Source organism: Elephas maximus, chromosome 9 (assembly GCF_024166365.1).
Source record: "Elephas maximus indicus isolate mEleMax1 chromosome 9, mEleMax1 primary haplotype, whole genome shotgun sequence".
Taxonomy (NCBI): Eukaryota; Metazoa; Chordata; class Mammalia; order Proboscidea; family Elephantidae; genus Elephas; species Elephas maximus.
Window position 1 is genome coordinate 74,451,501 of NC_064827.1, and position 27,294 is coordinate 74,478,794.

General features: G+C 54.7%; 1 protein-coding gene across 1 annotated transcript; it reads left to right on the forward strand.

Annotated features, from left to right (window-relative positions):
• CRB2 (crumbs cell polarity complex component 2) lies at positions 1–27,104 on the forward strand. The gene is made up of 13 exons (XM_049894992.1): positions 1–106; positions 9,515–9,812; positions 13,702–13,956; positions 14,125–14,264; positions 14,730–14,915; positions 15,098–15,211; positions 18,135–19,007; positions 19,120–19,628; positions 20,258–20,423; positions 21,144–21,930; positions 22,841–22,957; positions 23,558–23,684; positions 25,816–27,104. Exons 1-13 carry the CDS (start codon positions 1–3, stop codon positions 26,038–26,040), a joined length of 3,903 nt encoding a protein of 1,300 aa, XP_049750949.1. The 3' UTR covers positions 26,041–27,104.
• The last annotated feature ends 190 nt before the right edge of the window (positions 27,105–27,294 follow it).

A 27,294-nucleotide genomic window follows, 5' to 3' on the forward strand; every position in this document is an offset into this window, starting at 1 on the left:
ATGGCGCTGGTGAGGCCGGGGACCCAGGACTCCAGGCTCCCCACCTCTCTCCTGCTGCTGCTGCTGCTGCTGCTACTCTGGGCCCCTACCCTGGCCCTCCTTGCTGGTGAGTTGGGGCCAAAACTTTGGGGGTACCAGAGGGGTCCGTCCCCCAAGGCACATGCCCAGGCCTTGGCTGCTGGGGCTGAGGGTGGGTGCAGGCCTGAGTTGTGGGGTTCAAAGGGGTGCCCTGCTGGGGGCCACTGGAACTCGCGTGGAGCCCTGAGGAGGTGTGTCCTGGGACTTGGGGGCTGTTGCATGCCAAAGGAGCTTTGTGGGTGGTGGAGTTGCAGGTGTGGGTTGTGAATTCTGATGTGTTGCACACTCACTGTAAGGAAGGTGAGGTGTTGGAACTGGGGGAGTTCTGGGTTGTGAAGCTCCGAGTTTGGGGAGCTGCGGGTCACATGAGTCTCACCCAAGAGTCTGTTCTAAGTCGTGTGCTGGGTTGTGGGGTGCAGGTTGTGTGTTAAGCTGTGAGCAGGATAAGCTGTCCCGGGGTGAGCTGTGAGTTGTGTATGAGGCATTGTGGGTGTGGTGAGTCGTGTCCCCGCATGAGCTGTGGGGTGTAAGTTGTCAAGTGGGTTGAACTGTGTCTTTGCTCTTGACGTGGGGCCCATGGGATGGGGAAAACAGACCCTTGTTGGGGGTAGAGAAGGGGGAAGGGGATGGGGAGCTGGGCATTTGCCTGTACCCTCTCCATGTGTGTATTACGTCTGCTTGAGCTCGGGGCCTGGGGATGCTCTGGGGTCCCTAGGGGTGGCCAGAGACTTGGACACACGTGCGTGTCCCCTGCTGCCCCCTCCTTGGCATTCCTAGACCAAGCCCAAAAGGGCTCCTGAAGCCAGACCTTCATTCGCCAAGTGGGGTGTTTTTTTTTTTTTTTTTTTTTGCTTTTGTCCAAGTGAATTCATGTAAGGGGCCTGGAATTCTTCTTGGGGGGTCTGGGGGATGCTTTGTCTTGGTCACTATAGCTACAGGGGCCAGGCCAGGAAAGTCCCCGCCCCTACCACCACCGACTGGAGGAGGGAGCCAAGTGAGGCAAGGCTGCTTGGGCTCTCTTGTGCTGGGGTAGCCCCCACCTATTCATAGCTCTGCAGACTCCCGGCGTGTGAGGGGGCCAGGCTCTCCAAGCCCCTACCTGGGGTCTTCCCCTGGCCTCTCATGGGGCGTGTGCTCACAAAGTCTTCATCTCCTTGCTCCTCTCCATAGGACTGTGAGGGAAGATGCCATTTTGCAGTGGAGGAAATTGAGGCTCTGGGAGGGTTGGGGCTCACGGGCTGGGCTCCCAAGGTGAATCTGGGGCTTGTGAGAAGAGCTGGGGGCCTGTGCTCTGTGCTCATGAGCGGCATGAAATCCTAGTCTATGGATCTCGTGTCTGTCTCCTGCCCTGCAATGTGTGTGCCCACACACATGCACACGCAGATGCACAGTCACACAAACACCCACACCCCTGCATACCCGTGTGATGTGCACAAAGGCACACACCTCCACGTGAATAGTGTCCACTGGCACATGTGGCTCCACCCGCATGTGTATACGCACCTACACATACAGGACTCAAAGTATATACATTAGCATGTGTATGTTCACAGTTAGGCATACATTCACATGGATCTTGTGGCAGAGTAAACACAAAATAGATCTTTGCTGAGGAAGGGAATGAACACCAATGTACACACTCTGGCGTGCATACGGCAGCAGTATACACATACAATTTCTGCACAGGGAGCCCACTACCTGGCAATCTCCAAAAGCTGGGGGCGGGGGGCACTGTGAGTATGAGCAGTTCTGGATGCCAATACCCAAGGCCTGACTGCCAGGAGGGGAGGGGCCTAGGTTCATGCCACTCGAAAACCAATTTCCATACCAGAGGCAGTGGCGGTTTCCAGGGCTGCCCACCCCTGCCAGGCCCTGAGCTGGGCCCCTTTACCCTGGGCCCACTCGGCCACAAAGGCCCAGTTGGTTGCTATAGTGAGGAGCAAGCATCTTGGAGTACAATGGGGCCAGTTGGGCCCTCACAGCCCCCCTACCTGCTCCCCGCCCACACACCCAGGAAGCCTGGCAGACAATGGGGCAGCAAGTCCAGTTCCCAAGCCTGGCCCCTCTTCCAGCCAGGGTTGGGTGGGGGCCTGTGAGACAGTGGCGGGAGCAAGCAGGGGAGACACACGCACGACTGGACCTCAGGAGCCTTCGATAGTTGGTGTTTGTCCCAAGTGAAGATTTGTTGGTAAGCGACTGTGGCTACTACATGTCCGAGACTGTGCAACTTGACTGACATTATCAAACTTAATTCTCACAACAGCCCCACAAGCTGGGCTCTGATACCTGCAGTGTACAGAGGAGGAGAACAAGGCCCAGCGAGGGTCAGTAACTTGCACAGAGTCACAGAGCAGACTATGGTGCCAGTCCATGTAAAGTCACATCTCCTTTCTGTGCCTATGTAAGGGAGACAAACCCAGCTGACTCTGAGGGCTGTTTCAAGAATTACCTTAGAAAATGCAGTGGTTCTCCAGTTTAGGTTTAGAAGCCCACTAATAGTTAATAGTGAAATGGTTAAACGTGGTCTGTTCTGGAGGCAGGCCTGGAATGCACCTGCTCTGTCTTCCCCCCATTCTGGAAAACAACTCCCCAGCTCCCACTAGCTGAGAGCACAGTTTGAAAATACTGGGATACACCAGTGCCAGGTACAGGGTAGGCGCTCCATCCATGACAGCTATTGTTGTGATTACTGTTATCAAAATTATGCCTTTTAATCTCAGGAGGGTAAACATTTTTGTAAAAAAGCATTCCAAATTTTCCTGCCTTTTCAGAGTCATTTAGCCATTTTTTTGATGGCTCTGAGGCAGCATTTGTAAACCCGTATTATGTTGTGCTGTACTGTTCTTCAGCCCCAGAGATGTTATAGTGATATTAGTTGAACAATTTTTTTTTTTTTCCCATGCTAGAAGCTCCCATACCTTATGAGATCTTAGGTTGGCTTCTTAGGGATATTTTCTCTCTTGCCTTATCAAGACAAGAAGCTTCCCCAAATCCACCCTGCAAAAAACACTTCTCATCAGGTATAACTAGACCTGTTATAAGTGCACATTAAGTAAGAGTTACTAAGCACCAAGTGAGGCCTGAAGCACAGTGGGTTTGCAAACAGCTGGGCTCTGGAAAGACAGGGATGATAGCCAGCTATGTTCAGGCTAATATTGGGATCTCCGCTGTTGTGAAAGCCTTTAGAGTCTTTCCCTTGAAACTGGGTGAGTCTGGGCTGGCATGTACTAAAATGACAATGCTGTACATGGGCGGCAATTTAGAATTTGCAAAGTGGGAGTTTCACATGCATTAGGAGATACGGACCTCTCAGAAATCGGGAGACATCTGATTCTTAGTTTTTTGAAGAACAATCCTGGGCAAGTTTATCCATCTCTCTGAGTTAGAAAAAATGTTTTTTGTAACAGCATACACCTCTTTGAGATTGAGTCAAAAATAATTATGGAATCATAGATATATGGATCCACAATCAACACTCATGGAAGCAGCAGTCAAGAAATCAAATGATGCATTGTATTGGGCAAATCTGCTGCAGAAAACCTCTTTAAAATGTTAAAAAGCAAAGACCACCTTGAGGACTAAGGTGAGCCTGACCCAAGCCATGGTATTTTCAATCACCTTACAAAATTGACTCGACGGCACTGGGTTTTACATGCATGCAAAAGTTAGGCAATGAATAAGGAAGACCGAAGAATTGATGCCTTTGAATTATGGTGTTGGTGAGGAATATTGAATATTCCATGGACTGCCAGAAGAATGAACAAATATGTCTTAGAAGAAGTACAGCCAGAATTCTCCTTAGAAGTGAGGATGGCATGTACTTTGGACATGTTATCAGGAAGGAGCAGTCCCTGGAGAAGGACATCACGCTTGGTAAAGTAGAAGGTTATTGAAAAAGAGGAAGACCCTCAGTGAGATGGATTGACACAGTGGCTATCAACAGTGAGCTCAAACATTCCAACGATTGTGAAGATGGACAGGACTAGGCAGTGTTTTGTTCTGTTGTACTCGATGGCATCTAACAGTAACAATCACAGATGAAAGGTGTGTAGCCTAGCCCTGAGCACGTGGTATGCACCCAGTAAATGTTGTTATCAGGGGTAGATTAACCAGTAAGCAAGGTACATACAGGCTTACAGAAAGCAAGGTACACACGGGGGCTTAATTGTGTTTACTTACTTATCTGTAGTGCACAATTTCACATGGGTTTCACTACAGATTAGTAAGTAAGCACACGTAAACCCGTGGGTACCTTGCTTATTGGGTAATCCGTCCCTAGTTGTTATGTTATATTATAATCCATCTGCCCTCCCCAGAGCAGGGCAGCAGGTCCAAGGGGAGGGGCGGGTGTCCGGTAATCCCTCCCTTGCCAGGTCAGCCAGGCAGCCCAGGAGGTCAGGAAGGATTTGTAAAGATAAGCACAGGCCTCTTGTCGCCTGGCAACAGGCCCTGCCTCCCATTCTGGCCCCCAGGACAGCCCCCCTTCTCCCCTGGTGCCCGCTACACCCCACCCCTTTTTGCCTTTCCTCCTCCCTGACCTGGGCCAGCCCCGCCTCCTCTGCTCACTTCTGGAAGAGCAAGAACCAGAGGTCAGCGGTTCCCATACCTCAATGTAAAAGGAATTCCCTGGGAAGTGCTTCAAGGCAGATTCTTTGGCCCCAGGCCCAATGGTTCTGAGCTTCTAGAGCTGGCTGTGGCCCCGGAATCTGTATTCTCAATATGGCCTTAGATGGTTCTGGAAATCCTGGAGTGGAAGTTCTGGAGCTGTGGGATCTGGGTTTGGATTCCAGCTCCTCAGTGGCTGTGGGACTAGGAAGTGGCTTCATCTCTGAACCACACTTTCCTCAAATGTGCAAAAGGATGAATAGCACTACCCACTTCATAAGGTAAATCTGATGACTGAGATTACACAAGAAAGACAGCTATCCCTCAGGTACAGGCTTCTGAGTGCTATTGCATACCTCTTTGGATGGGCAGCTCACTCTCTCCATGCCTGGCTCTGACTTGAGAAATGCCTTCCTCCTATGCAGCTGGACTCTGTCTCCTGTGGCTCTGTCACTGGGTGGGCAGATGATGCTTAAGCACCTCCCCCCACCCCTGGCGTCCTTTCCACAGGTGCTGTCTCCCCAACCTGGTCCTGTCTCCTCTAACTTGGGGGGGTCTGAACAGGGGGGAGGCAAACCTCCCGATTGGGCTGGGGGTCCCTTGGTCCACACAGATCAGGAGTGGCACCCTGTCTCAATTAGATGAGGAGCCTGTTGGTACAGAACTCAGCAGCCAGGACCCTTGGAGATGAGAGTTGTAGTGACTGTTCTCTTCCTCCACCCCTCCTGAATGGCTCTGGGGTGAGGGCTGAGCCTGATCCTAACCACAGTGATAATGGCCATAGCCTCCCTTCACTGACGGCTCCCTGGGTTCCACGGCCTTACACACATCACCTTGGTGGCTCCTCACAACAACCCCACAAGGTGGGTGCTGCGAGCATACCAGGTGCAACCCAGGTCTGTTATGTCCCTTCCTGAAAGCACTTCATTGGCTTCCACCCCCACCAGGCCAGAGCTGCTGCCTGACTGACCCCTGAACACCTACAGCCCTGGAGGACCAGGCTCTAAACTGCTCAGCCACTCAGAGGAGCCAGATGCCCCCCTCCCTCACCCATCTGACCAGACCCTGGGAGGAGGGCTGGGAATGGATGCCAGGAACTGAGGAGGGGAACTGGGGGCAGAGGGGGTCTGTGAACCCCAGGGCCCTAGACAGCCACCTTCGTCTGACAGTGCTTCAGAGCTCCCCCACCATGAGCCTGGCCCTGGGTGAGCACTAGGGACACCCAGTCTGGGAATCGGAAGAGTGAGCCCACATTGAGCTGTACCACGTGCTATGGGCACTGGGGGTGGGAGAGGAGCCTGACTGGATCTCCAGTTTTCTCTTCGGTCCACAGTCACCCATCCTACTTCAGCCTGGCTAGGAAAGGTGGGGTCAGGCCGTTGGACAGTCCTGCCTGGTGGAATGTGGAGGACGCCTGAGAGGCTGCGGAGCCTTATCTGGGGGTCTTCACCCCCAGGGTGGGGGAGGGGACAGTGCAGGGCCTGAAGCTGTTCAGAGGTCTGGTTAATGTCTGGATGACAACCTGGGGGTGGGGAGGGGCGCTTCTTGGAGCTTCAGGTGGGGGTGGGTGTCTCCTGCTTACAGCTCCCACTCTCCCCATTAATAGCGACAACCACCATTACTGACTTCCTACAATGAGCAGGCGCTTGATAGCAGGCGCTTGAGTGCAGTACGTGAGACTGAATCCTTTGACTAGTATGAGGCATGTACTTTTTTTTTTTTTAGTTGTGCTTTAGGTGAAAGTTGACAGCTCAAGTTAGTTTCTCATACAAAAATTTATACACACATTGTTATGTGACCCTAGTTGCCATCCCTATAATGTGATGGCACACTCCCTCTTTCCACCCCATTTATTCTTATGTATCTACTTAAACTAAGAAACACACTCTTCACGAGTATCATTTTATGTCTTATAGTCCAGTCTATGTCTTATACTCCAGTCTAACCTTTGTCTGAAGAGTTGGCTTTGGGAATGGTTTTAGTTCTGGGTTAACAGAGAGTCCAGGTGCCATGACTTCTGGGGTTCTTCTAGTTTCAGTCAGACAATTAAGTCTGGTCTTTTTATGTGAATTTGAGTTTTGCATCCCACTTTTCTCCTGCTTCATTAAGGACTCCCTGTTGTGTTCCCTGTCAGGGCGGTCATTGGTAGTAGCCAGGCACCATCTAGTTCTTCTGGTCTCAGGCTGATGGAGTCTCTGTTTATGTGGCCCTTTTTGTCTCTCGGGCTGATATTTTCCTCATGTCTTTGGTGTTCTTCATTCTCCTTTGCTCCAGGTGGGTTAGAACCAATTAATACATCTTAGATGGCCACTTGCTAGCTTCTAAGACCCCAGACGCCACTCACCAAAGTAGGGTGCAGAACGTTTTTCTTAGTAAATGTTGTTATGCCAATTGACCTAGAAGTCCCCTGAAACCATGGTCCCCAGACCTCTGCCCCTGCTACTCTGTCCCTTAAAGTGTTTGGTTGTGTTCAGGAAACTTCTTAGCTTTTGGTTTAGTCCAGTTGTGCTGACTTCCCCCATATTGTGTGTTGTCCTTCCCTTCACCTAAGATAATTCTTTTCTACTATCTAGTTAATGAATTCCCCTTTCCCTTCCACCCTACTCTCGTACCCATCAAAGAATGTTTTCTTCTGTGTTTAAACCTTTTCTTGAGTTATTATAATAGTGGTCTCATGCAATATTTGCCCCTTTGTGACTGACTAATTTCACTCAGCATAATACCTTCCAGCTTCATCCTTGTTATGAGATGTTTCACGGATTCGTCGTGGTTCTTTATCATTGCGTAGTATTCCATTGTGTGAATTTACCATGATTTGTTTACCCATTCATCTGTTGGTGGACACCCAGGTTGTTTCCATCTTTTTGCTATTGTGAACGGTGCTGCAACAAACATGTGTGTGCATGTATCTGTTCGTGTGATGGCTCTTATTTCTCTAGGATATATTCCAAGGAGTGGGATTGCTGGATCGCATGGTAGCTCTATTTCTAGCTTTTTAAGGAAACGCCAAATGGATTTTCGAAGTGGTTGTACCATTCTGCATTCCTATCAGCAGTGTGTACATGTTCTAGTCTCTCCCCAGCCTCTCCAACATTTATTATTTTGTATTTTTTGGATTAATGCTACCCTTGTTGGGGTAAGGTGGTATCTTATTGTAGTTTTGATTGCATTTCTCTAATGGCTAATGATGGTGAGCACTTCCTCATCTATCTGTTTAGCTGCCTGAATGTCTTTTTTGGTGGAGTGCCTGTTCATATCCTTTGCACTTTTTTAAATTGGGTTATTTGTCTTTTTGTGGTTGAAGTTTTGCAGTATTTTGTAGATTTTAGAGATCAGATCTTGATTGGATATGTCGCAGCCAAAATTTTTTCCTAGTCTGTAGGTCTTTTTACTCTTTTGGTGAGCTCTTTTGATGAGCATAAGTGTTTGATTTTAGGAGCTCCCAACTATCTAGTTTCTATGAGGCATGTACTATTATCATCCCCCCTTTCAGATTGGAAAATGGAGGCTCAGAAAGGAGAAATAACTTTCCCAAGGTCTCATAGCTAGTAATTTTCTGAGCTGGGATTTGAATCCAGGGCTCTTTTACTCCAAAGTCCGAGTTCTTACCCTGCCATTACATTGACAGGGCACTTGGGAAGGGAGGAAGGGAGGGAGGCTGGCTTTCTCAGCCTTTAAACCAGTACTCCCTTCCCTTCTGTGTCAGTGACCCCTGACAGAGGAGCTCTGAGTGATGGAGGAATAACGGAGGCTGGAGCCAGGTGTTCAGTCAGCAGGTCTGGATACCTGTGCTGTACTCCAAGACCTCAGGTCAGGCTGGCCACCACAGGCATCTGTGAATGGGGCATAAATAAGGGGTAGGATCCTCTGTGAGCAGTTCCCAGGCCAGGGCCAGCAGCAGGAGCAGTGGGGTGGACGGGAGACAGAGGGTGGGAGTGAGTGGGGCTGAGAGCACGTTCCCTGCCTTTGAAGTCCTCCATCCACCCTCCAGAGGTCGGGCCCATCTCCAGTTTCACGCAGGGATGGAGTTACCAGACCTCCAGCAGGAGAGGTGATGGGGAGTGGGAGGAGCCTTCCCCTCCTTCAGACTGATTCCCTCACCCGCTGGGCCTCCTGGGAGGGCAGGACCTGCAGAAGGTGAACCTTGGATGATCCCCCTCCCCGGGTAGGGCTAAAATGACCTGGACAGACTCTGTAGCCTGTCCCAGCCACTAACTCGCCATGTGATCTCAAGCAAGGGTCTTCAGTTTGATCCTCTGAGCCTCTATTTGCTCTCTTGTAGAATGGGTGACTGTCATAGTTACGGCAGGGATGCGATGAGAGAGTGGAGGAGAAAGCTCACAGGGTTAATGAGTGTCTGCCCCTGAATTCTGCCCTGAGAGACAGGCAACCCCGGTCCTACTGCTCTCTGTGATGTGCCAATTGCCATCCAGTCGATTCCAACTCATTCCTGACCCCATGTGTGTCAGAGTAGAACTGCGTGCTCCAAAAGGTTTTCAATGGTTGATTTTTTGGCAGTAGATCACCAGGCCTTTCTTTCAAGGTGCCTCTGGGTGGACTTGAACTGCTAACCTTTGCATTAGCAGCTGAGGACATTCACTGTTTGCACCACTCAGGGACTCAACTCCAGGGTCTCTTTGATGTAGATGCCCCTAAAATGTTTCCCCATTCTGGGTGTAGATGTATCCAGCTGCTGGGACCTGGCCTGTTGACCTCAATCAGGCCCATGCTGCTTTCTAGCTCTGGGGTCTGTGGATGGGCCTGAGACTGTGGGGAGGGGAATGCCATTTTGGCCTGCCCACCCTGACCAGCCAGTGTCCTCTTTCTACAGGAGAACTGCCGTCGGAGATCCCAAGTGCCTGTGCCTCAGACCCGTGTGCTCCAGGGATGGAGTGCCGGACTACGGAGAATGGTGGCTACACCTGTGGGCCCACAGAGCCCCAGGGCTGTGCCACCCAGCCTTGCCACCACGGTGCTCTGTGTGTGCCCCAGGGTCCAGGTCCCACTGGCTTCCGCTGTTACTGTGTCCCGGGTTTCCAGGGCCCACACTGTGAGCTAGACATCAATGAGTGTGCATCCCGGCCCTGCCACCATGGGGCCACCTGCCGCAACCTGGCTGATCACTATGAGTGCCACTGCCCCCTTGGTTACACAGGTAATGGTCCCTGCTGCCCCAGGAGGGGCTCTGTCTGTAAGGCCAATAACATAAGCTTTTTTTTTTTTTTAAGAATTTTTATTGTGCTTTAAGTGAAAGTTTACAAATCAAGTCAGTCACATATAAGCTTATATACACCTTACTACATACTCCCATTTACTCTCCCCCTAATGAGTCAGCCCGCTCCCTTCTTCCAGTCTCTCCTTTCGTGACCTTTTTGCCAGTTTCTAACCCTCTCTACCCTCCCATCTCCCCTCCAGATAGGAGATGCCAATACAGTCTCAAGTGTCCACCTGATACAAGTAGCTCACTCTTCATCAGCATCTCTCTCTCCAACCCACTGTCCAGTCCCTTCCATGTCTGATGGGTGGTCTTCGGGAATGGTTCCTGTCCTGGGCCAACAGAAGGTTTGGGGACCATGACCACCGGGATTCCTCTAGTCTCATTCAGACCATTAAGTCTGGTCTTTTTATGAGAATTTGGGGTCTGCATCCCACTGTTCTCCTACTCCCTCACGGGTTCTCTGTTGTGCTCCCTGTCAGGGCAGTCATCGGTTGTGGCCGGGCACCATCTAGTTCTTCTGGTCTCAGGATGTTGTAAGTCTCTAGTTCATCTGGCCCTTTCTGTCTTGGGCTTATAGTTATCGTGTGACCTTGGTGTTCTTCATTCTCCTTTGATCCAGATGGGTTGAGACCAATCGATGCATCTTAGATGGCCACTTGTTAGCATTTAAGACCCCAGATGCCACACTTCAAAGTGGGATGCAGAATGTTTTCATAATAGTGTTTATTATGCCAATTGACTTAGAAGTCCCCTTAAGCCGTAGTCCCCAAACCCCCGCCCTTGCTCCGCTGACCTTCGAAGCATTCAGTTTATCCTGGAAACTGCTTTTGGTCCAGTCCAGTTGAGCTGACCTTCCCTGTATTGAGTACTGTCCTTCCCTTCACCTAAAGTAGTTCTTATCTACTAACTAATCAGTAAATAACCCTCTCCCACCCTCCCTCCCTCCCCCCTCTCGTAACCACAAAAGAATGTGTTCTTCTCAGTTTATACTATTTCTCAAGAACTTATAGTAGTGGTCTTATACAGTATTTGTCCTTCTGCATCTGACTAATTTCACTCAGCATAATGCCTTCCAGGTTCCTCCATGTTATGAAATGTTTCACAGATTCCTCACTGTTCTTTATCGATGCGTAGTATTCCATTGTGTAACATTAGCTTTGACTTTAGTGTAGAGACGTCCTGGCAACTCTAGGGTATATACTCTCATAGTCTGGCTATATTGTTGATGCTTCTCAGGCTAACCTGGCAGTTCTGGATGCCAGTACCTCTGTGTAAGCCCTGGCTGGGTGCTTGGCACATAACAGGCACTTGACAAATATTATTTGAGTCCCTTCTGCAGAGTTCAGCTTGGTGCTAGGGCTGGAGACACCACTCAGGCATCTCTGGTGGGACAAGAGCACAGATATACCTGGTTTGGCTTTAATGAGGACACCCCCAGACTCTCCCAGTATTTCTAGTATTTACTCACTCCTGCCTGTGTCAAGCTGTAATGTAGACACCTTCTGGCCCATCTGATGGTTCTCGAGTATGAACCCCGCTGTGTGGTTCAGATTGCAGTGTAGAAGCTCTCCCCTCTGGGCATCCCCCAAAGCTCTAGTAGAGATACTCACAATGGTCTTGTTCAAATTGTAATGTAGATATGCCCCCAGCGATCTCTGCTGTCTCTAGAGCAGGGATAATGTATATAAAAGTGCTCAGAAAAGTGACTGGCCCTAAGTCAACGTTAGTTCCCTCCTCCATAGCGTAGCCTTGTCCCAGTCCCATCCATGCTCCAAGGCATAAACACTCTGGGGCTGCTTCCCTCTAGGCCTGAAGTTTAGAAGGTGGTGCAGCTGGGGACGTGGACAGGTCGGGGAGCAAGGCTAGGTCTAGGGTAGCCTGGAGTCTGCGTGTAGACACTCTTGGGTTTTCTTCAAACCCTGAATTCAGACAATCCTGCTTTGATGGTAGAGGATAGTTTGAGGTTACCTCAGAGCAAGAGCTACAGATCAGGGGGCTGGGTGCCAGGGGTTAGGGTGTGGTAAAGAGGTGGATCTCAGTATGCTGATGAAAGTGGATTTTGGAAAACAGTTCTATGTCTCTTTCTGATTATTTGAGTGTCTCTGTGTCAGGATAGGCGCCCTGGTGGCACAGTGGTTAAGAGATATGGCTGCTAACCAAAAGGTCGGCAGTTTGAATCCACCAGTCGCTCCTTGGAAACCTTATGGGGCCAGTCCTACTCTGTATTATAGGGTCGCTGTGAGTTGGAACCAACCTGACGGCCATGGGTTTGGTTTATGGGTGTCAAGATGTACAAGTGTGTCTGTGTGAGTGTGGTTCATATTTGTCTGTGTGTCTCCTAGTATGAAGGAGTGTTTGTGTCTGTAACAGGGCCTTTGTGTGCCTGCCAGTATCTTCGGGTGTCTGGGCTCTGTGAAAGCATTTGCGCAAAATGTGTGTGCGTGTAACAAGTGTGTGTACACCTAGATGTGTGGTGCTCGAATGCTTTGGTTAGTTCTTTCTGGGTTAGCTGTGGATGTGAGTGGGGGCAGCGTCTGCTGTGACTCATTTCTTTCCTCCTCCTTTCGTTTTGGGCCTGGCGGGGGAGTTTGGGATTCCAGAAGGCCTGGGCCTGGCTCCCCCTGGCACGGATGGTGGGAGTGGGCCTGGGGTGGGAGGAGTGAGGGGTCACAGGAGGGATGGGCCATGTTTCGTGCTCACTGAGCTGGGAAGAGGGGTATGTTCCAGCTGGAGCCAGCTGGGCGCCTGACCCCCGACTAAACCCACTTAGGAGGGGCCAGGGGCAGGATTCACTGGAGTCTACACTGACACTTGGGCTCCAGGATGAACTCAGATGGAAATCTCCAAGCCCTGATTCTCCTGCCTCCATGTGACCCTGGGAGTGCCCCCCAACTGTCCCATTTTGCCTAGGACTGAGGGACGCAAGACTTTCAGTTTTAAAACCAAGACAGTGCAGGCAAAAGCAGGAAAAGTTGGTCACCATACTTCAGCATCTCCTGTCCAGGGCATATTCTTCTTCCCTGGCACCCTTCCCTACACCCTCCTGAAATCCACCTTCTAAAATGTAGGTAGGACCACCTCACTCAGCTGCTTGAAACCTTTATGATGAGCCCAAATTCTGGTACCAAGGCCCCAATATGTTCCCACCCTGCCTCACCTCCTCCACTCTCCCCTTAGCTCCTGACCCTCCATGCAGCTCCCCTGCCCTAGGGCATCATGCCCTTGACCCAGGTAGGACTCAGTCAATGCTGCAGTCTCTCTCTGGATTCCAACTGCTTTCTACAGCCCCCTATCCAAAACCTAGTGAACCCACCTTCTCCTTCAAAGGGCTCTTCTTCCAAGCAGCCTTCCCTGGCCTCCAATTCCACAGGCTGGACCACAGCTTCTGCTTTCACAAGATCTTGTACTTTCCCTTGTTGAGCTTATCAAAATGAAAACTAAGTCTTCATATGTGTAATTATTGACCTGGGCTAGATGGTCGTTGTGGGAAACCCTGGTGGCATAGTGGTTAAGTGCTATGGCTGCTAACCAAAAGGTCCGCTGTTCGAATCCACCAGGCCCTCCTTGGAAACTCTATGGGGCAGTTTTATTCTGTCCCCTAGGGTTGCTATGAATTGGAATCCACTCCACGGCAACGGGTTTGGTTTTGGTTTTTTAGACTGTTGTGAGGTCCATGAGGGCAGCTATTTCTGTCTTGTTTATACCGAACTGCCATTGCTAGGAAACATCTGCTCTGAATTAATGAACTAAATAAAGTCTGTCTCTTTAGATCCTCATAGTTAGCTCCTATCTGGATCCAGTTCAGGGTCGGCTCTCCCTCTGAGAAGTGCTCATCTCTCTGTCTCTGGCCCCTGTCCAGGCGTCACCTGCGAGACCGAGGTGGACGAGTGTGCCTCGGTGCCCTGCCTGCACGGGGGCTCGTGCCTGGACGGCGTGGGCTCCTACCGCTGCGTCTGCGCGCCGGGCTACGGGGGTGCCAGCTGCCAGCTGGACCTCGATGAGTGCCAGAGCCAACCGTGCGCGCACGGGGGCATCTGCCACGACCTGGTCAACGGGTGAGCCAACGGCCAGGCGGGGATCCGCCTGGCACCGGGGGCCGGATGCCCTGAGGCAGAGAGGCTGGACCGTGGGGCAGTGGACACCAGGGACCGCGGCGGGGGCGAGGTGGCAGGAGGGAAACTGCTGGGCTCGCTCTCAAACCCGGTCGCGCGGCCTTGCCCCAGGTTCCAATGTGACTGCGCGGACACGGGCTACGAGGGGGTGCGCTGCGAGGAGGAGGTGCTGGAGTGCGCGTCGGCACCATGCGCGCACAACGCGTCCTGCCTCGAAGGCCTCGGGAGCTTCCGCTGCCTCTGCTGGCCAGGTGTGTGCGTGCGCGCGCCAGCGCTAGTGCGCCCTTCGGCGGGCGTGGGCGAGCAGGGGGGCAGGGCAGGGCCTGGGGCGGTGGGACAGGTGTGCGTCTCTGCGCATGCGCAAATGTGATTTGAGTCCTTGGTAGACCCAATGTAGCCTATGACTGCAACATCCGTGAGCCTCAGTTTCCCGATCTGCAAAATGGGGCTTATCATAGCACCTGCTCCTAGGGTTATTGTGAAATGTGGTAAAGTCCGAAGCACTTGCACGGGGCCTGGCACAGGCAGAGTACTCAGTAATAATAGTAATAATTGTCATATGGCGGTGATGCTGATGAAGGCTGCTGTGGTCATTCCTACCCTTCCTCCCTACCATGTGTCCCCCTCTGACTGTTGGTGATGGTGCTCTAAGCTGGTATGGCCTTGGGTTGTTGGCCTGGCAGCTGAGACCTGATGCCTGCGTGTGCGTTCCCCAGGTTACAGTGGTGAGAGGTGTGAGGTGGACGAAGATGAGTGTGCAGCAGGCCCCTGCCAGCATGGGGGCCAGTGCCTGCAGCGCTCTGAGCCCGGCCTCTATGGGGGCGCCCAGGCTGTCTTCTCCGGCGCCTTCAGCTTTCGCCACGCCGCTGGCTTCCTGTGCCGTTGCCCGCCGGGTTTTGAGGGTGAGCCTCCCTAAGAGCGAAGCAGGTCCACCAGTGTTCAGATGCACGGGGAGGGATCCCGGGACCCGGCAGAGGTATTGCCCTGCCTGAGATAGCCCCTCTCTCTATCTCTGCAATGGGCCCTTTCAGCTCCGGTCTGGCTCTGACAGAACAGGCAGGAGTCACAGCTGGGCCTCTTACAGGGGACGACTGCAGTGTGGACGTGGACGAGTGTGCCTCACAGCCATGCATCTCTGGAGGCCGCTGCCAGGACCTTCCCAATGGCTTCAAGTGCCACTGCCCCGATGGCTACACAGGTGCCTGGGCTCGGGTGGGCATTGGGGCAGAACCTGGGGTGAGAAGGTTCCCTGTGCCTGACCTGTGGAGGCTGGATTGATGAGGGGCAGGGAGATCAGTGGGGAGGCAGGTGCAGAGGCCCAGGTGACAGCTGACAGAGGCTGAGCTGGCACCCTGGTTTTGGAGGTGGGAAAGGAGGAGGCTGATAGGTTTGAGAAAGATTTAGAAGGGACACTACAAGTCCTGGAGTCCGTGTGTGAATGGGAGTCCATGTGTGAATGGGAGGAGTCAGAGACTAGGCTGAGGTTCCGCCTTGAGTGACTGTTGTGGGGAGACAGTGAGTTCAGCTTTGTTCACGCTCAGCCTGAGTGCCTGTGGAGCATTCAAGGGCAGGAGCCAGATTGGTCCAGGGTCTGGGGCCCGGGAGAGGGGCCTGGGTTGGAACCAGAAACTGGGGGTTCAGGAGTGTAATCCTGGCAGCTGGGGCCACAGGATGAGGTTGTAGAATGTGGAAAGAAGGGCAAAGAAAACCCCAGACACCTGAGATGCAAAGGCTGGGCCGAGGCTAAAGGGGCAGCAGGCAGGACAGAGGCAATGCAGTCAAGGACAGAGGAAACAGGGTGGGAGGTGGTGGAGAGCTGGGGCTAGCCCCTGTAGAAAGGTGAGCTTGACCTTCGAGGAGCTGGGGCCCATTGGGGGGGGGTGGACCAAGGGTGCAGAAAAGCCCTCCCTGCCTTGTATACATGCAGACACATAGCCATCCTTCCACACGGACACGGGTGAACCCAAGGGGCTTACACACACATTCACTGAGTGTCCTTGGCCCCTCTGGAATGCCTGTGACACCTCCCCCACACTGCCACATTCCTGCTCAGGCACACTGCCTCCTCTTCTGGCAGGTTTCTGGGGCACAGGAGAAGGAGGTATGATCACCACCATACCTCCCACCCGCACCCTCCTGGGAGAGGCTGGAGCTCAGCCTCCCCTACCCCTGTATCCCCAACACATGAGAAAGGTGTGACTGCGCCCCTGGGGGCCCTGAAAACCCATCCTCTAAGAGTTCAGTCCTGGGAGCAGTGGCCACATGGGTGCCTGGCGCACAGCGGGCTCGCCATGCATGCCCTTCCCAGAAAAGACCCTAAGCGCATTTCCTTATTTCCTCCTCACCACAGTCCCCTGAGGTGGAGGTTTAAAGTCCCCATCTTACAGATGAGGCGATGGAGGCTTAGAAAGCGGTTGTCATCCCCCCGGGGTTCACTAGCATTAGTGGAGCCCAGCTCCTCCCCAAGCTAAGGTCAGCTGATGGGTGACAGCGAGGGCAGATCAGGGTTAGGGGCTGGGAGGGGGACCCCAGCTGTGGGGCTGGGCTCCTTGCCACTGTCCACACCTCCTCCCTTTGGGCCGTGCTGAGCGTGGGGGAAGCTGGTGCCTGGCATTCCTGAGCTGGGTCTGAAGGAGGCAGCGGGGCCAGGCGGGGAGCTCTGCTCCCCAGCCTCGGCACCTGCCCACCACTCTTGGCCCATCTGTGTAGAACACAATGGGGCTGCAGGTTCTGTGGACCTTCCTGGGGGGCCTGTGGCTCCTGGCAGGTATGGAGGACTGGGGTCTGGGGTGGGTGGGGGGTTAAGGCTGCGGCTGGAGTTTCCCTGAAGAAGGCTGTGGTATCTGTGTGCTGACAGGGGCCTGGTTTCAAATCCTGATTGTTCCTCTGGGCCTGGGTTTTTCTGATATGGGTGCAGGGCTGGCCTTGGTTGTTTTCTGGAGGCTCTGGCTGAGACCCAAGCTGAGGCCAGAGCACCTCGTGTGGGAGCTCCTGGAAGGAAGAACGAGATAGCCCCTTCTGGCTAGTGCGGAGGACCTCAGGGCAGAGGGACGAAGGGGTTAGAGTCTGGAGGCTACCTGGAGCACCACAGAGGTATATATCTACCTCGAACTCGCTCCTCCATGTCATCATTCTGTCCACAGAAGCCATGCCAGTCCCTTTGCTGGGCACCAAGAACATATTCAAGCCCCTGGAGGAGATCCCAGAGGAATAAACAGATACTTTCAGAACAGTGTCCCAGAGAAATACGGCTGGGGTGGGCAAGGGGCTGGAAGTGACCTAGTGGGCTGGGGTTGGGAGTCAGGGAAAGTCTCCAGGGCTTTGCAGGATGAATAGCAGTTCGAGAGGCAGCACAAAGGAGGGTGACACATTTTTAGCTGAGAGGACAGCATGGGCAAAGTAGTAGAAGCAAGACTTTCCAGGAAATGCAGTTAAGGTTTGTAGCAGGACTTCAAACTGGTTCCTTCTGATTTGACTTCCTGCTGATAATTTGCATTTCTAACAAGTTCCCTACTTGAGAATTTGCATTTCTAGGAAGTTATACATAAGAATCACCTGGGGATCTTGTTAAAAATGTAGATTCAGTATATCTGGGGTAGAAATGCAAAACTTTAGCAGAGAACTTGTTAGAAATGCAAATTCTCAGCAGGGTTTAGAATGGAAAGAAATTGTTTTGAAGCCCTGTTTGGAGGGAGTAAAGCCTGTGAGGGGTATCGAATGCCAGGGCGAGTGCCTGGACCTTTGCAGCAGAGGAGCCTGGGCAGGTGATGCTTTAGAAGAAGGTCTTTTGCTGCTGCCAGACAGGGAGGGAGGGGAGTTCTTATGGCAGGTAAACCGGAGGCTGGACCTTGGTCACAAGAGCTCATGAGGCAGGTGACGTGGGGCAGGAGAGAAGGGGGGACTGGAGAGAGTCTAGAGGGTTGAATCTACAGGACATGAAGACTAGCCAAATATGGCAGGGAGAGGGAGCATCTTGGATTCTGGCCTCTGGGGACTCAGGGCACCATGAAAAATCCTTTGGGATGGGTGCTGAGGTCCCTGTCCCATGAGGCATGAAAATTGTGGGTTCAAGCTGTGGTTCTGTTCCTGGACACTGAGCCTTGGCTTGGTCTCTCCCGAAGGCCTGACGTGTCAGGAGGATGTGGATGAATGCCTGTCGGAGCCCTGCCTCCATGGTGGGACCTGCCATGACACTGTGGCAGGCTACACTTGCTGGTGCCCAGAGCCCTGGGACGGGCACGACTGTTCTGTGCAGCTCACCGGCTGCCAGGGCCACACCTGCCCACTGGCTACCACTTGCATCCCTATCTTCGAGTCTGGGGTCCACAGTTACATCTGCCGCTGTCCACCTGGTACTGATGGACCTTTCTGTGGCCAGAATACCACTTTCTCTGTGGCAGCTGGGAGCCCTGTGTGGGCATCAGTGCCAGCTGGCAGCCCTCTGGGTCTGGCACTGCGGTTTCGCACCACACTGCCTGCTGGTGCCTTGGCCACTCGCACTGACACCCAGGACAGTTTGGAGCTGGCACTGTTGGGGGCCACACTGCAGGCCACGCTCAGGAGCCATGGTGTCACTGTGCTCATCCTGAGGTTGCCAGACCTGGCCCTAAATGATGGCCACTGGCACCAGGTGGAAGTGGCACTCCGCTTTGGGACCCTGGAGCTGCGGCTCTGGCACGAGGGCTGCCCTGCCCGGCTCTGTGTGGCCTCTGGTCCTGTGGCCCTGGCTCCAATGTCTTCAGTGGCGCCGTCGCCTGCCGGGCTCTGCTCCACCCAGCTAGGTGGTGCGGCCTTTGGAGGCTGCCTCCAGGATGTCCGTGTGGATGGGTACCTCCTGCTGCCTGAAGAGCTTGGCGGGAATGTTCTCCTGGGCTGCGAGCGCCATGAGCAGTGCCAGCCTCTGCCTTGTGCCCACGGAGGAGCCTGCATGGACCTATGGACTGACTTCCATTGTGATTGCCCCCGGCCTTATAGTGGCCCCAAGTGCACTGATGGTGAGGAGAGAGTCAGGTGGGAAGGGGCACCTGGCGTCTGGGTCCCAGAGCAGAGGCTGCACCTTCCCCCCCATCCCTCAGGCCTCACACCTAGCCCCCTCTCTCCCTGCAGAGGTTCCTGCTGCCACCTTTGGCTTGGGGGGCACCCTGAGCTCTGCCTTTTTCCTGCTCCACGAGCCGCCAGGGCCCAACATCACAATATCCTTCCTCCTCCGCACTCGGGAGCCTGCAGGTCTGCTGCTCCAGTTTGCCAATGACTCGGCAGCTGGCCTAACAGTGTTCCTGAGTGGGGGGCAGATTCGGGCCGAGGCACTGGGCAGTCCTGTCCTGGAGCTGCCCGGGCCCTGGGATGATGGGCTCCGCCACCTGGTGACTCTCAGCTTCGGGCCTAACCAGCTGCAGGGCCTGGGGCAACAGGTGCATGTGGGTGGTGGGCTCCTCCCTGCTGAGTCCCAGCCCTGGGGTGGGCCCTTCAGAGGCTGCCTCCAGGACCTGCAACTCAACGGCCTCCACTTGCCCTTCTTCTCACTGTCACTGGGGAACTTGAGTGAGCCCAGCAAGCTGGACAGCAGGCAGACCCAGAACCTCACTCTGGGCTGTGTCTCCGAGGACATGTGCAGTGTGAGTACCCAGGGGTGGGGTGGGTGGAACGGACCTTTTCCCAGGACCTATGATACATCACTGTGGACCTGTTATACCTTACTGAGGCTTAACATGCCCTTTTACTGGTAAGGAACTGATGCTCAGGAGGTCAAGTGACCTGCCCCAAGTTCCACTGCTAGATAGCGTTGGAGAAGGATTTGCATTTGCCTCCTCTCCTGCCAACTGCCCTTACTCCCTGGTCCCCACAATCCAGTCACCAGTCCTGATTGAGACAGACACCCTGAACCAAGCAGAGGGCTGCCTGAATTTCTGCAGGGACTGCTTGGGGGACAGGGATGCCTGTGGGAAAGTCAGTGGGTTCATGGACAAAGCACCAGCCCTGGATTCCAATAGTCTGGGTGTAAGCTTTGGTTCCTCTGTTTACTGGCTGGGTGACTGAGGCAAGTGGCTTCCCCTATTCTGAAACTCAGTTTCCTCATCTGTAAAATGGGGATGATAGCCACTTGCTCTGCTTGTTTGCAAAGGAGTAATGTCTGTAGTAGATGGTCAAAGTAGGTGCTCAGGGAAGAATCACCGCTATGATTGTGGTTATAGTAGAACAATGGCAGCCTCAGGGCTGATCTGACCCTGTCCTGCTTCTCCTGCAGTCTAACCCCTGTCTCAACGGTGGGACATGCCTTGTCACCTGGAACGACTTCCATTGCACCTGCCCTGCCAACTTCACGGGACCCACATGTGCCCAGCAGCTGTGGTGCCCTGGTCAGCCCTGCCTCCCACCTGCTACATGTGAGGAGGTTCCTGATGGCTTCATCTGTGAGTGTGTGCCCTGGGTACCCAAGCTGTGTTAGATCCTGCCCCTGCCCTTGGGGCTCATGGGCTGCTGGACAGTGAACTGGGATTCCAGCAGTCTAGCCCAGTGTGGCTGGGCCACTGCATCCAGAGAGACAGGTTTTCTGGAGGAGGTGGCTGTGTGCTGGGCTTTCAAGGGCTAATAAGACTCTGCCAGGGCATAAAGGGAAGACATTTCAGGGAGCAGGAACAGCACATGCAAAGGTCCTGAGGTGTATAAGAAAAGCTGAAACACAAGCACAGGAAGTTTTAAGCAGAAAAGAGACATGATCAGATCTGCATTTTAAAAAATGCATGTACTCGTGAGCCCCTGTGATGAGATAGGGAGGTTTTGGGGAGGAGAATAAGGGCAGATTTTGCAGCAGTTATTATTGTCTGGCCTATGACCTGGAGGGCAGGTTAGGCATCTAGACCTCCCAACGTTGTCCGCTGTCTGGGAGCTGGTTCTTTGGAAGCAGGAAACGCATGAAAAGGTGGAAGGAGGGTGGTGGGGCCCAGTGCGGATTCTGGAATTGGATGTCTGAGTGGGTGAGAAGTGGATACCCCCCACACCTGAGACGGGCCTGGGGAGTAAGGGCGGTGGGCAGTATCATTCATGTGCCTGGGAGGGTGCATCCCTGAAGAAGGCACGGCTTCACCTGCAGGAAACCACCCCCCAAACCCCCACGTCTTCTCTCTGCGCAGGTGTGGCCGAGACCACGTTCCTCGAGGGCCCCCCGGCCGAGTTTAGTGGGCATAACGTGTCGGCGGTGCACACTTTTGGGGGTCTCTCACTGGCCTTCCGTACCCGCGACCTCGAGGCCCAGCTGCTGAGCGCTGCCGCTGGCGCCCACGCCTCTGTCTGGCTGGCGGTGCGCAATGGCTCGCTGGCAGCCGGAGTCCGCAGCGGCCTTGAACTGCCCGGCGCTGTGCTGTCCGCGCCGGGGCCGCGCGTGGCCGACGGCGCCTGGCACCGTGTCAGCCTGGCCATGGAGCACCCGGCGGCCGCCGCGTCGCGCTGGCTGTTGCAGCTGGACGACGCACTGACGCCTGTGGCGCTGCGCGGACTGGCGGGAGACTTGGACTTTCTGCGCGGCCCAGGCGCCGCGCGCATCCTGCTGGCGGAGAACTTCACCGGCTGCCTGGGTCGCGTGGCGCTCGGTGGCCTCCCGCTGCCCTTGGCGCACCCGAGGCCGGGCGCGGCTCCCGACTCCGGGGAGCGTTTCGCTGCTTGGCCTGGGAAGCCCGCCCCACGCCTCGGCTGCCGCGGCGCACCCGTATGCGCCCCCACGCCCTGCCTGCACGGCGGCACCTGCCGCGATCTTTTCGACGCATTTGCCTGCGCCTGCGGCTCGGGCTGGGAGGGCCCCCGCTGCGAGGTTCCCGCCGACCCGTGTCGCTCGGCCCCCTGCGCCCGCGGCCGCTGTCAAGCGCGCCCCGACGGCCACTTCGAGTGCCGCTGTCCGCCTGGTTTCGTGGGCCCGCGCTGCAGGTGCGAGCGCCTGGGTGGGGTTGGGGAACTTCCTGTGCTTTCTTCCCAGGTACAGGGGGTGGGAGTGGGGCGCCGAGAGGGGGAACCTGGGAGCGGCGGTCCCACCCAGGGGTAGGGAAGGTTCCAAAGCTCGACTGGGGACTCGCTGGTTCTGTGGACGAGTCGGTTCCCTTCACCGACCCTCGGTGCCCTCATCTGTGAAATAGAGACAGTTGTGAAACCCAGCCCCGTAGAGTTGCCAGGTAAAATACAGGACCCCCAGTTAAATTTGAATATCAGATAAACTGCGCTGTTTGTCTGGGAGGGAACCCAGAACTAGTCTTGGAAGAAAACCTGGAGGCTTTTCTGCAGAGCCCACAGCATTGATGCTCGTCCCCGACCCGGAGTGAGATGGTCCGACTTTGGACACGATCCTTATTCCGCCCTACTGGCCAGAAGACGTTGCTTTTGGACTCTCCCCTCCCTTGGGAGCACAGTTTATGGAGGGTTATTTGGCAGGGCTGACTTCCTAACCCTGCTCCCCCTCCCCACCCCAGGAATGTCAGGTCCAGTTTTATGTTTAGGGCCATGCTTTTGTTCTGAGGAGAGTTCTTACATTTCATCAGCTTCTCAAAGACACTGAAACTGGAAAGGGTTCACAGCCGGGTCTAGAGGTTGTACTACCTGTTGTCGGTTGGGTTGGAGCAGCAAAGTATCTGTCCAGTGTCCCATCCCTCCTGCCTCAGACACAGCTCTGATGACTGGTATCAAGGTTTATAGGAAGAAGGCTTTGAATCCCTCTGATGAGACTGCTGAGGCTTGGAGACTTGAGGTCACACCAGAGTAGGGGTGAGGTGGGGTGGGGTGGGGTGGTGGTGGGACAGATCCCAAGGGACCTGCCTTGAGTCCAGCCCCTGGGCTTTCTCCTCAGGTTGCCCGTCCTGCTGGAGGAATGTGGCCTGAATTTCACCTGCCTCAACGGTGGACGGTGCGAGGCAGGGCCCTGGGGGGCCAACTGCAGCTGCCAGGAAGGCTTTGCTGGCCGGAGGTGTGTTTAGGGGTCAGGGGGCTGGGAGGTGGCTGGTGAGTATTGAGAAATGGGCAGAGCTGGACCCTGGATCCCTCAAGCCAGAGCAGGGGAAAGGGGATATGGTTTGCTCCTTGCTCTCCACACACATCCTTCACTGTCATCACAGAACCAGACAGTCCACCCACAGTTACCACTCAAGCTCTTTCCTTCTGGGGCTTCCAAGACCATCCTCTGTTATGCAGACACCTTCTAGGAAGTAGCTGCCCCACTGGTGTTTTTAAAGTCCCATTCTCAGCCTACCTGCATGAGGACCACCTGGGGAGACAGTAAGCCTTTGGACTCTCAGCCCACTTCTGACAGATAGAACCTACATCCCTGGGAATCCGTCTTTGCTGAGGCTCCCTGTGATCTGATGGACTGAGAGTCACTCTCAGTTATGATGCTAGGGCAAAGGGGGTAGTGGATGATGTTGGTCACATTGTTTCGGTCACCTGTAAGGGCCCAGCCAGGCAGGGATAATGCATGGGGACAGGAGGGTTGGGGAGTTAGAGCAGCTGCTGGGGTTGGAGGCAGCTGTGGGGGGAACAGTTTTCTCAGCCCCTTCTGCTCTCTCCCCAGGTGTCAGATCCCCATCTTTCCCTGTGAAGCCAACCCCTGTTTGAACGGGGGCACCTGCCGGGCAGCCGGTGGGGAGTATGAATGTACCTGCAGCGCTACCTTCTCTGGCCAGTTCTGCGAAGTGGTGGTGAGTGATGTCAGAGGAGTTGGGGTGGGGGCCCAATGGCAGCCTTTCTGGGACTTTAGAGAGGTGATGTTGGGGGAGGGGGTGGGTACAGCACCTGTGGGACTCTCCCTGGACTATCCTTGTTGTGAGGTAGGGAATGATAGGAAAAGGAGACTCAGGCTTCTTCCACGCCTCCCCCCCACCCCGCCCAGGATGTACTTTTGACATAGGGAGAGCCCAGGAGCCCCCACCATTCCTCATCCAGGGCATTAGGCTCCTGGAGGGGCTTCTCCACAATGGAACAGGGGGCGGGGATAGGGAGGGACAGTGGGAGGAGGTAGGCTCTGCCAACTCTGATCTAGGGTCAGGATTCAGGTTTTCGGAGCCAAGATTCTGGAGTAGGAAGATTCAGGGAGCCCATGATTCTGAGCCAGGGCAGGTGCAGCTGTGTGAAGGCAGCCCCTGCCCCAGGGCGGCTCAGCCACCTAGGGTCTGGGGTGGGGTGGGTTGGAGCCAGCAGGCACTTGAGCTGTTGAACCCCCCTCTTGCCCCCTCCAAGGAGCCAGCAGACCTCACAGGCCTGGTGGGCAGTGAGCCCGCAGTGGGAGGAGGGGTGGTGGGAAGGGAAGCCTGAGGAGGGGCCTTGATCTCTGCAGGCTGCTGGCAGCCTGGGTCATAAACCCAAAAGCCCACTGTGCTTCTGGGGAATGTTTCCTTTCAAGTTGAACTTTTACAGCCTCTGGCTCCCCCAGCCATTCTCCTCAAGCAGGGGGAGGAAATGGTTTTGCAACTCCGCAGAAGTGCCCAGGGGAGGAGGCAGGTGAGGACCCACTTATGGCTGGGACAACCTTTTCTCTACAGCCTTGAGACCCCTGTCCGGGGGATGGGAGCTGGGGCTTGGGACCCAGGTCATGGGTGGGCTGAGAAGCCTCAAAGGGAAGGCTGGTGAGTCTGAGACCTTGTGGCCCTGAAATCCTGGAATTCTGTGATCCCAGGACTTTAGAATTCCAGGTGTGTAGCACCTTTGATAAGGAGCCCTGATGGCCCAAAAGCACGTGGCTGCTAATCAAAAGGTTGATGGTTTGAATGCAACCAGCTGATCCTCTATCCTCGATTCTCAGGAGAAAGACCTGGCGCTCTGCTTTTGTAAAGATTATAGCCAAGAAGACCCGGTGCGGCAGGTCTCCTCTGTTACGTGGGGTCACTATGAGTAGAAATTGACTCCATGGCACCAACAACAGCATCTTTGATAGGGACATCCTGGGCGGATGTGACTGGAGACAGGAGGAGGATGGGGAGGTTTGCTGGGCCCCCCGAAGCCTGGTCTGAGTTTCTCAGGGACAAGTCCAGTTCATGGGCTGGGACTGTGTTGGAGCAGCCCCTTTGGGAGGTGGGCCCTGGTGGATTTTGACCTCAGCTGGGCTCCGCTTGCCTCTGCTTCTGCCCTGCCCTGCCCAGGCTTCCTGCTGCTGCTTGAAATGCCCCTTTCCTCTTGGGTTTAAGCATGGTCTCCACAGACACTTCAAAAAATCAGACTACCTTCTGGGATTGGGGAGGGATTACGTCCTCTGGCCTCAGATTGGTTGAGCTCCCCCTGGGGAGGAGACGGCCCAGTGAGGGGGAGGGGCTCCCTGGAGCATGAGGCTGCAGGCCAATGGCCTGGGCTTTAGCTGACAGAGGAGGGCTCTAGTCAAGGGTTGCCGACTCACTAGTCCTGTGTCTGGGGCAATCTGGGCAAAGCCTGTTTACTCGACTATGTTTATCGAGTGCCTGCTATGCAGGCATTGCCCTGGGCACTGTGGGATACAACTGAGAACAGAGTAAAAGAATCTGCCCTGTGGAGCTCACTTCCACTTCACCAGGCTGTTGTGAGGTGAACACGAACCCCATGCACAATGCTTGTACTCGGTGGTCAAGAAGGTCTGTTTTCTGTTGTTCTAGCCAGAACCCTTGGCAGTGCTCTGACAGGTGCCCTGCCCTCCCAGCACCTGTTTGCATACCCCTGGGGCCAGGTCTCACTACCTCCTAGGGAAGCCTGCTCCCAGCTCTGACTTTCTCTGAGAAAGTCCACTTGCCTCCATTTCTTCTTTCCTCTAAAGGCCTGGGGGACTCTCCTCTCCACAGTCTCAGGCCTCATTGTTGTCTTTTGCAGAAGGGCCTGCCCCTGCCACAGCCATTCCCGTTGCTGGAGGTAGCAGTGCCTGCAGCCTGTGCCTGCCTTCTCCTCCTCCTCCTGGGCCTCCTCTCAGGGATCCTGGCAGCCAGAAAGCGCCGTCAGTCAGAGGGCACCTACAGCCCCAGCCAGCAGGAGGTGGCCGGGGCCCGGCTGGAGATGGACAGTGTCCTCAAGGTGCCACCCGAGGAGAGACTCATCTAGGCCTGGCTTGGGTGCCAGGTCCAGCGCCTGTGGGGTCCTCAGCTGGTGATTTCTACCTGGAGATCCAAGGAGCCTGCAGTGAAGTGGCTCGCCTCCTCTGGGCCTCGGGGAGCTGCTGCAGGCCCAGGACAGCCACTGGGAAAATGTCTCCTTTGCTGGCAGCCCCTGCCTCTGCTCCATTGCGGACTGAGGAAATAGGGAGCAACTCAGGGAAGCAGAGCAGGGCCTGGTGGGGTTTGGACATCTCTGTCTGACCCACCAGGTTTTGGCTCAGCAGGTGTATGGCTGTACATGGGAGGGGCACATGTGGGTCATTCAGGAGTGTGTGCAAGCCTGGGTTGGGCGTGTGTGTCTGTATGTGCGTACGCCTGGGGTAGGGCTGTCTGTGACCATGTTAGTCTGCAGATACCTGTATGAGTGTTTTGGATGAGGTTCGTGGGCATGTCCACATCTTTCTTGTATGTGTGTGTGCGCCCACATGTGCACACACATGAAAGTACATGATGGTGTAAATGGTGCAGGCACTCCCATGGAGGAGGCAGCTGCATCTTGGGGACAACCTTCACAACCCGGGGGCAGGGGTAATCCAAGGCTGGGCATCTCCAGGAGGCCGGACCAGGGCTTAACCAGCCATGAGGGGTCCAGCATCTTCACCCACCTCCAGAGGCTGCCCCTGCCCTGGATGCCACTGGAAGTCAGGGGAAGGCCATAATTGAGGCCGTGGGACCTCCTGGTGCCCAGAACCAGTGTTCCTTCAGGCAGAGCTGTCTGATGCCCTGTGCCAGAAGCAGCCGTGCACAAGACCCCCAGGCCATACGACTAGATGTTTGTCCAGAGCAGACCTGTGGGAACTGTTGGGCTGGTCTGGGCTCTGTGCTGCTCCCTCCTCCAAGCCTCCTTCGCAGGCTGAGGGACAGCCCCTGCCTACCTCACAGGGCTGTTGTGAGGGTCAGAAAGGCTGATAAAGGGGAAAGAACTCGGGAAATCTTAAACCATGGTTTGATGTGAAGGATTGTCTGGTTTGTCCTTTTAGGTGTCTGCAACTGTCAACACCACTGGCTACAGTTGAGGAAGTAGGGAAGGGGCCTTGCTGGGGTGGGGGGTTGGGTGGGTGGTCAGGAGGCCAGAGAGGGATAAGGATGAGGGAGCAACCTTTTGTTTTTGGCCCAGGAGGAGGCAGCCTGGTGAGGTCACACCTTGGCCTGCACACCAGTTGCCTGTGTGTGTGGCTGTTGGAGGATGCTCTCAGGATTG

Coding starts and splice junctions, on each gene's coding strand:
- CRB2 (XM_049894992.1), top strand. CDS start 1: ATGGCGCTGGTGAGGCCGGGGACCCAGGACTCCAGGCTCCCCACCTCT. Junction 14,265..14,729: donor CCGCTGCCTCTGCTGGCCAG/GTGTGTGCGTGC, acceptor TGCGTTCCCCAG/GTTACAGTGGTGAGAGGTGT. Junction 19,008..19,119: donor TGGCCCCAAGTGCACTGATG/GTGAGGAGAGAG, acceptor CTCTCCCTGCAG/AGGTTCCTGCTGCCACCTTT.